The 9,694-nt window shown below is 40.5% G+C and overlaps 1 protein-coding gene across 1 annotated transcript; it reads right to left on the bottom strand.

The window, feature by feature from the left end:
- Positions 1–2,023: 2,023 nt before the first annotated feature.
- LOC122828955 (T-lymphocyte surface antigen Ly-9-like) lies at positions 2,024–9,694 on the bottom strand. Its single transcript, XM_044113061.1, has 5 exons — positions 9,625–9,694; positions 5,332–5,622; positions 4,732–5,016; positions 4,525–4,639; positions 2,024–2,888 (listed from the first exon to the last, which is right to left on the bottom strand). The coding sequence occupies exons 1-5, from the start codon at positions 9,647–9,649 to the stop codon at positions 2,789–2,791; spliced, it is 816 nt and encodes a 271-aa protein (XP_043968996.1). The 5' UTR covers positions 9,650–9,694; the 3' UTR covers positions 2,024–2,788.

Genomic DNA, 9,694 nt, shown 5'->3' with positions numbered 1-9,694 from the left:
GACGATGACTCAATGACTGCTGTTAGTGGGGGGATGACCTCTGGGCTCAGGGATCACAGTCCTCTCTGCAGGCCAATGCTTCAGGATGAAATATGTGCAGGTGATGGGGGCGGAGTCAAATGTCTGACTCCGCCTCCTCAAACATTTGACTCAAAACGCAGAAACTTCAGAGTCAAAGGATTCAAGCATCAGTGGAAAAGCCTCTATAAATATGGAGTCAGTGTTGAAATATAGGTGTAGATATGGACATAGATATAGAATAAAAAGATTTTTACTTCGAGGTTCTCTGAGTCCAGTGATCAGTAGGAAGAACTGGTCCAATGTTTTTATGTTCCTTTACTTTAAGCTGTTATGATGTCTGAATATTAATTTGAGTTGTTAGAGGTTTTAATCATCATTCCTGTTTTTATCTTCTGGTCAAATCCTGATATATTTTTATAGATTCTGTTGTTTTTTTATTTCCTATGATCTAATCGTTTCTCCACCTGTTGTGTTTCCCGTCATTGTTCTTTGTTTGATTATATCAGTAGTTCATGTTTTCTCTGCTGACGCCACAAATCTTTGTTTCTCTGGAGACAAAAACCAAGTTTAATAAATTTTGTAGTTTGCTAAATCTTTGCTCACAGGAAGTTCATATTAAATTTGTGTTCATGAATCTTCTTAAAAAGTTCTCAGATGTTGAAGAGAGACTTACTAACGACAGACAAATCTAGAAGGTTTATTTATATTTTAACACATTATAGTATTTATATTTTGACACTTTTATATTTTAACATCTAAATAAATAACATTCTTTTAGTGACTCTTCAGTCTTTATTCTGAGACTGAACATTTACATTCTCTTGTTTTTTCATCCCACATGAACAAAAAATGCAGATTTCTGATTATATTTTATCTTTTAAAATATAATATCAAATACGGAAACAAATCTGAAAAGTGTGGAGTGCATTTACAGGGCTTGTAGAAGCTCCTGTAGCTCCGGGTCCATTTCTCCTGTTTTGTGATCAGTTTACAAACCTTTCCCCAGATTCTGATTAAGGTCTGGACTTTGACTAGGCCATTCTAACCTGATCTAATCCATGATGTCTCTGGCTGTATCTGAACTCCAGATTTCCTCTGATGCTGGTTTTTGGATGATTTCTTTTTGGTCTCAGAGTGTTTGAGCTTGGAAGGCCTCTTTACCATCACCCTAATCTTTAGCTCTCACTGAGTCGCTCTTTGATGAGAAGCTGAGATGATCAACGTCTGTCAAGTGAACTGGGACCAGTTCAGGTTAACTGGAACCAGTTATCAGGCTGATAACTGGTTCCAGTTTGACGATCTGATGGTTCCTGTTCTGGACGTTTCACTTTATTTATTCAAATCTTCTGAATATATTTCTGTTATCTGAAGATTCTGTTTAACATTTTAATCAGAACAGATTAATTTTATTACACATCCAGAGGAGAATCTGTTCTGTTCCCTTCAGAAAATTCCCACATTCCAGAGAAAGAGTTTCTGGGAAGAGCTTCATGTTCCAGCTCATCCTGCTGGGACTTGATGGATGTTTAGATCGGATCAACATCTGGATTTCTGCCAACAGAACCAATGAGGAGAGAAGAACTGAAACCTGAACTCATTCTGAGCTTCATTTTATCAAATCAATCACATTATGATTAATTGATCAGAACCAGAAAGTGTTTCTGTTTCTCGGTCAGGATGTTTGGTTCCTCAGGATGAACGGGTCTCTGAAGGTCCAGGATGTTGATCAGGTGAATTCTGACCGGATTTTATCCGATCGCCAGCAGCTTTAATCACAGCAGCATGTCAGCTGGACGGGGAACCGTCTGGGTTCACCAGGGATCCTCTCTACATCCAGACCACAGGGGGCGCTGTGGCGCCGCCCTGTCAGATTGGAAGGGGAGAAAATCTAAAAAAATATACTCAAAAATGTAATGTGAGTTATTTATGCAGCATTTCCACCAACAGGCTCTCGTTCCACAGATCGTTTCTCCTCTGCGTCTGAAGCTGATGAACTGAACTGAGGCTCCGCCCACTGGTGGGTCTGTTGGCGATGTCTCAGCTATAATTACAGCTATGCTATAATTAGCATGAATCACTTCATAACAGACTCTTCTCAACAAACTAAAACCGACAGAAAACAGCAGGTTGGACCGACAGATTGGACTGAAGAATGTTTCTGTTTGTTGTTTGACTCCGTTCCCCTTCAGCTGCTGACCTGTGGAAATCTGAGAAGGAAGGAGAAGAAGTTTCATCTGAGCTCAGTGAATCCAGGCCCTCATCTCAACCAGCATCACTTTATTTACAGAACAAAACGATCCAGGCTGAAGTTTCCACAACAAACAGATCAGAGGAACATCAGCAGAGCTGAAGGTCAGAGCCGCTGACCTCTTGACCCCTGTGACCCCAAAGCTGCAGGTAGTCAGCCTGACTATAGAGACAAAATGAAGAAACTTCTGCTTATAAGGAGAATCAAACTAAAAGTGAAACATTAATTCAGAGTTTATGAGTGAAACCTGCTGCTTTCTGTCTGCAGCTGATTTTAATTCACTTCCATCAGTTTTTATTTCTTCAGTTTTAATTATCTGAGGAGGAAAAGAAAACAAATGGTTTGATAGAAACCAATGGAGACACTGACATGGAAGAATCTCTTAATGTAAAGAATCAACAACAGAACCAACAAAATAAAACAGATTATTATAACAGCTTGGAAATGACGAGGCATCACCACCAGGGGGCGCCGTTTCCCTTACAGAGAATGAACTAACGCCATGTTGGTTTGGGTCCCTTATGAAGTTATTTCCTGGTTCCAGGTTCTATAGAAGATTGTTGAAAATGTTGGATCATTTTCCTGAGGAGAAACTTCTGGAGGAGACAAATATCCTGACCTGAAAAGTAAAAACACATAAAATATCATAAAATATTATATTCAGTCTAACAATGTACCCTAAAGTTTGATCTTTAAATTCACAAATCCTTTGATGATGGCTGTATTACTGAATGTTTTTCATTCTAAAGAATATTTTGATCAGAGATCAATAAAAAGTTTTACTTGTTTCACTTCGTGGCATCATTAACCTGTTAACACAGAGATGGTCTATCAGTAGGGACAATATGGAGGTGTGTGCGATGCGCTGTGATGTTTGATCAGAGTTCAGTTTTATTTTTAACGTTAGCAGGACAAACTGAACCTCTCTGGGTTTAAACAGAAATAAAAGAGATTTTGTTTCTGTCTTAAAACTTTACATTTCCTGGATTCAATATTTTTTATTTTATTTATAGAGCTACACTTTCCATCTAATATTGACTTAATGAATATCCAGATCATATTACAGTCCATTCAATCAAATTATTTCCAATTTCATCCTGGAAATACAACAAGAAAGTTTAGCTTATTATTCAATTTAAGAAAAAGTTTTCCATCTAAAGAAACCCAGCAGTCTGACTTTACAGCAATACCTCATTCTGAGCATGTATGAGGTGACAGTGGAGAGAAAAACTCCTGTTCAACAGGGAAAACCCTCCAGAACCAGAACCAGAACCAGAACCAGAACCAGAACCAGTGTGGACGGCCATCTGATCTGACTGGAGGTTTGAGAAAACAGAAAAAAAACAGAGAATGGATCTAGGCTTACTTTCTATGGTCAAGAAAAATATGACCGTATGAATTATTATTATTATTATTATTATTATTATTATTATTATTATTATTATTATTATTATTATTATTATTATTATTATTATTATTATTATTATTATTATTATTATTATTATGTTTTACTGCTGGGAGTTTTTGTTTATCCTTTAATGATGAAATATTGAAAACTTCTGCTGCGGTTTTAATGTAATCAAGTTACCGCCCTTCTCCACTAGGGGTCACTGCAGGTTTTATTAACAAGTTTTTCTAACAATTCTTTAACCAGTTAAGTTACTATTTGTACTTTATTTATACAGATATAAATTAAACAATGTCTGGTTTTAAAAACTGATCAGGGAAACAGGAATAAATCATAAGAAATAATAATTCTGAATAAACCCAGAATTATTTCCAGATCTGTTTGATGTTTTTCTGACTTCTTAAGCTTTGAAGTTTCTGCTTTAATGAATATTTTCTTATGGATTATTGCTTTGATCTGCTGCTGATGAACTGATTCTCTGATTGGATTTTAAAGATGTTGATAAATAATAAAGAATCTTCAGCTGATTGAACCTGAATCAATGTTGTGATTTGATTATTGATTCTGTTTCATTGTTTTTATGATGTAAACACAATGAAACGCCTTGATGCTGAAATGTGCTATACTCATAAAATTTGATTGATTGATTGATTGATTGATTGATTGATTGATTGATTGATTGATTGATTGATTGATTGATTGATTGATTGATTGATTGATTGATTGATTGATTGATTGATTAGCTGACATGTCAACATTATTTTCACTTACTCAGCTGCTCTAAAACTCGGAGACGGTTTGATATTCTATAAATTATCATCTAAATGAACAGATTAAGGATGAAAACCTGCTCTGTGTTTGTCCAGCTGGTTCCTTTCGGTCCAGAAACTTCAGTTTGATCATCCAGAGTCCAAAAGCAACAAATACAAGAACCACGACTGAGACGACAGCTGAGATCCAATCTGTCATCAGGAACAAAACAAACAGAACAAATTAAATCTGACAGAAATTATAAAATATGATCACATTAATAACAGACTGTGTTAAATCTCACATGTTCTTCTGTCAGTCTGAGTTTCTGTCTGGTTGAATCCACAGGAAGTCGTTAAATTAACATCAACAGTTTTGTTCTCTGCAGGATTGGCTGCTGCACATCTATATGATGAATCTCTATCCTCTTTATAGACAGTAACATGTAAAGACAGAGCAGAGCGGCTCTGGTTCTGGATTTCTTTGTTTCTGATCCACAGCAGAGTCTCCGGTTTGTCCACAGAGCAGATCAACAGGCAGAGGTCAGAGGTCACATTAACAGTTTTTACTGCAGGAGTCGCTGCTGGATCTGCAGGGAATATATTTAATATTTAACTTTACTAACATTGATTTTAACAGATTATTATCCAGATGTTTAATGAGAGCATTTCATTTCTACCAGCTCATCCTCCTGAGTTGGTTTATTTTTAATGGTCAAATAAAGTTTTTCAAAATCTGTGAACTGAAACTTGAATCTGTTGCTGGAAAGTTAAAACCTGTTAGTAAGAAAGAAATATTGAGAACTGATTTAATCTGAGATTATGGAGATTATTATTAACATGGAGCTCAGACTTTATTTATTCCATCTGGACAATCAGAGAAATACTTAAATAAAAATACTTACCATAAATTTGGAGTTTATATGAAGAAGAAAATTTGCCTTTTTGAACTTTATAGATTCCTGAGTCGTTCTTCTGCAGGTTTGTGATCGTAAAGAGTCCAGAGCTTCGGTTCCAATGAAGTTTGTTCTTGTAAATTTTCACATCAATCTCAAATTCACCTTTAAACACTGAAGCAATGCTTATCGAGTTATATAAAAGAAATCCTTTCTCTGTGACAGCAGCAGGTAGACTGATGGTTCCTCCAACGATTCCTGTCAGATTCTCTTCCTGAGCAGCAGAAAATCCCAGAATCACTGGAAGAAACACAGATTGAAAATATTGACCAGGATGTTTTTATTCAGATTAATATTTGACCTGAATAAAGATCATCACAAATAAAATGTGACATTTTACATTTTTATATCACCTGAAGGTAACATAGATACTTTATTAATCTGTAAATTGGCTGCCATGAGTCTAGATAAAAACACTGATCCTTTAAATAAAATGTTGACTTTCATAAAGAACAGGAAGAAATAATCTTCCCTTCAGGACAGAATATTCAGTTATTGATTTTATTTATGAAACCTTCAGATTCTCCAGGGATCTGAAGGTTTTAACCTTTTTGGCTGCATTAATAGATTTAGTGAAATAATTTACATTCATTCTGCTGTCAGTGATGAAAGTTTTCACATTTTAAACGTCATTTTATCATCGAATGGATCAGATTTTAGTTCTGCAACCAAAAGTTACAGAAAATATATTAAAACTTTTACATTTCGACTGAAGGCAGAGAAAACTGTAACGTTTAATTTATAGACATTCTACTGAATACTGGGTCATGATGTAGAACCAGAACCAGAACAGAACCAGAACAGAACCAGAACAGAACCAGAACCAGAACCAGAACCGGAATCAGAACCAGAACCAGAACCAGAACCAGAACCAGAACCAGAACCAGAACCAGAAAAGAACCAGAACCAGAACAGAACCAAACCAGAACCAGAACCAGAACAGAACAGAACCAGAACCGGAACCGGAACCAGAACAGAACCAGAACCAGAACCAGACCCAGAACAGAACCAGAACCAGAACCAGAAAAGAACCAGAACCAGAACAGAACCAGAACCAGAACAGAACCAGAACAGAACCAGAACCAGAACCAGAACCAGAACCAGAACCAGAACCAGAACCAGAACAGAACCAGAACCAGAACCGGAACCAGAACCAGAACAGAACCAGAACCAGAACCAGACCCAGAACAGAACCAGAACCAGAACCAGAACCAGAACCAGAACCAGAACCAGAAAAGAACCAGAACCAGAACAGAACCAGAACCAGAACCGGAACCGGAACCGGAACCAGAACCGGAACCAGAACCAGAACAGAACCAGAACAGAACCAGAACCAGAACCGGAACCGGAACCAGAACCAGAACAGAACCAGAACCAGAACAGAACCAGAACCAGAACCAGAACCGGAACCAGAACCAGAACAGAACCAGAACCAGAACCAGAACCAGAACCAGAACCAGAACCAGAACCAGAACCAGAACCAGAACCAGAACCAGAACAGAACCAGAACCAGAACCAGAACCAGAACCAGAACCAGAACAGAACCAGAACCAGAACCAGAACCAGAACAGAACCAGAACCAGAACCAGAACCAGAACCAGAAAAGAACCAGAACCAGAACAGAACCAGAACCAGAACCGGAACCGGAACCGGAACCAGAACCGGAACCAGAACCAGAACAGAACCAGAACAGAACCAGAACCAGAACCGGAACCGGAACCAGAACCAGAACAGAACCAGAACCAGAACAGAACCAGAACCAGAACCAGAACCAGAACAGAACCAGAACCAGAACCAGAACCAGAACCGGAACCAGAACCAGAACCAAACCAGAACAGAACCAGAACAGAACCAGAACCAGAACCAGAACCAGAACCAGAACCGGAACCAGAACCAGAACCAAACCAGAACAGAACAGAACCAGAACCAGAACCAGAACAGAACCAGAACCGGAACCGGAACCGGAACCAGAACCAGAACAGAACCAGAACCAGAACCAGACCCAGAACAGAACCGGAACCAGAACCAGAACCAGAACCAGAACCAGAACCAGAAAAGAACCAGAACCAGAACAGAACCAGAACCAGAACAGAACCAGAACCAGAACCAGACCCAGAACAGATCCAGAACCAGAACCAGAACCAGAACAGAACCAGAACCAGAACCAGAACCAGAACAGAACCAGAACCAGAACAGAACCAGAACAGAACCAGAACCAGAACAGAACCAGAACCAGAACAGAACCAGAACCAGAACCAGACCCAGAACAGAACCAGAACCAGAACCAGAACCAGAACAGAACCAGAACCAGAACCAGAACCAGAAAAGAACCAGAACCAGAACAGAACCAGAACCAGAACAGAACCAGAACCAGAACAGAACCAGAACCAGAACCAGAACCAGAACCAGAAAAGAACCAGAACCAGAACCAGAACAGAACCAGAACCGGAACCGGAACCAGAACCGGAACCAGAACCAGAACAGAACCAGAACCAGAACCAGACCCAGAACAGAACCAGAACCAGAACCAGAACCAGAACCAGAACCAGAACCAGAACCAGAACAGAACCGGAACCGGAACCAGAACCGGAACCAGAACCAGAACAGAACCAGAACAGAACCAGAACCAGAACCAGAACCAGAACCAGAACCAGAACCAGAACCAGAACCAGAACCAGAACCAGAACAGAACCAGAACCAGAACCAGAACCAGAACCGGAACCAGAACAGAACCAGAACAGAACCAGAACAGAACCAAACCAGAACCAGAACCAGAACCGGAACCAGAACCGGAACCAGAACCAGAACAGAACCAGAACAGAACCAGAACCAAACCAGAACAGAACCAGAACAGAACCAAACCAGACACAGAACCAGAACCGGAATCAGAACCGGAACCAGAACAGAACCAGAACAGAACCAGAACAGAACCAGAACAGAACAGAACCAAACCAGAACCAGAACCAGAACCAGAACAGAACCAGAACAGAACCAGAACAGAACCAGAACAGAACAGAACCAAACCAGAACCAGAACCAGAACCAGAACCAGAACCAGAACCAGAACCAGAAAAGAACCAGAACCAGAACAGAACCAGAACCAAACCAGAACAGAACCAGAACAGAACAGAACCAGAACAGAACCAGAACAGAACAGAACCAAACCAGAACCAGAACCAGAACCGGAACCGGAACCAGAACCAGAACCAAACCAGAACCAGAACAGAACCAGAACCGGAACCAGAACCAGAACCAGAACCAGAACCAGAAAAGAACCAGAACCAGAACCAGAACCAGAACCAGAACCAGAACCAGAACCAGAACCAGAACAGAACCAGAACAGAACAGAACCAAACCAGAACCAGAACCAGAACCAGAACCGGAACCAGAACCAGAACCAGAACCAGAACCAGAACAGAACCAGAACAGAACCAGAACCGGAACCAGAACCAGAACCAGAACAGAACCAGAACCAGAACCAGAACAGAACAGAACCAGAACAGAACCAAACCAGACACAGAACCAGAACCGGAATCAGAACCGGAACCAGAACCAGAACCAAACCAGAACAGAACCAAACCAGAACCAGAACAGAACCAGAACAGAACCAGAACCAGAACCGGAACCAGAACCAGAACCAAACCAGAACAGAACCAGAACAGAACAGAACCAGAACAGAACCAGAACAGAACAGAACCAAACCAGAACCAGAACCAGAACCAGAACCGGAACCAGAACCAGAACCAGAACCAGAACAGAACCAGAACAGAACCGGAATCAGAACCGGAACCAGAACCAGAACCAGAACAGAACCAGAACCAAACCAGAACAGAACCAGAACAGAACCAAACCAGACACAGAACCAGAACCGGAATCAGAACCGGAACCAGAACCAGAACCAGAACAGAACCAGAACCAAACCAGAACAGAACCAAACCAGAACCAGAACAGAACCAGAACAGAACCAGAACCGGAACCAGAACCAGAACCAGAACCAGAACCAGAACCAGAACCAGAACAGAACCAAACCAGAACCAGAACAGAACCAGAACAGAACCAGAACCAAACCAGACACAGAACCAGAACCAGAACAGAACAGAACCAGAACAGAACCAGAACCAAACCAGACACAGAACCAGAACAGGAATCAGAACCGGAATCAGAACCGGAACCAAACCAGAACAAAACCAGAACTAGAACCAAACCAGAACCAGAACAGAACCAGAACCAGACTGTAACTCACAGAGTAAAGCCTGCAGAGTTTCCATCCCGACTCTTCAGCAGCAGAGACTCCGACTGAGATCAGCTCTGAT

The sequence above is a fragment of the Gambusia affinis genome, linkage group LG04, assembly GCF_019740435.1.
Source record: "Gambusia affinis linkage group LG04, SWU_Gaff_1.0, whole genome shotgun sequence".
Classification (NCBI taxonomy): domain Eukaryota; kingdom Metazoa; phylum Chordata; class Actinopteri; order Cyprinodontiformes; family Poeciliidae; genus Gambusia; species Gambusia affinis.
Note: the sequence above shows the minus strand (reverse complement) of the source record. Positions and strands in the feature narration are given on the sequence as shown.

What these genes read in the sequence shown, in the direction of transcription:
- LOC122828955 (XM_044113061.1), bottom strand. Translation starts at nt 9,649, where the DNA reads ATGGAAACTCTGCAGGCTTTACTCT. An exon ending in AACTCTGCAGGCTTTACTCT is followed by an intron (nt 5,623 to 9,624) that starts GTGAGTTACAGT and finishes TGTTTCTTCCAG; the next exon opens with TGATTCTGGGATTTTCTGCT. An exon ending in ATATAAACTCCAAATTTATG is followed by an intron (nt 5,017 to 5,331) that starts GTAAGTATTTTT and finishes TATTCCCTGCAG; the next exon opens with ATCCAGCAGCGACTCCTGCA.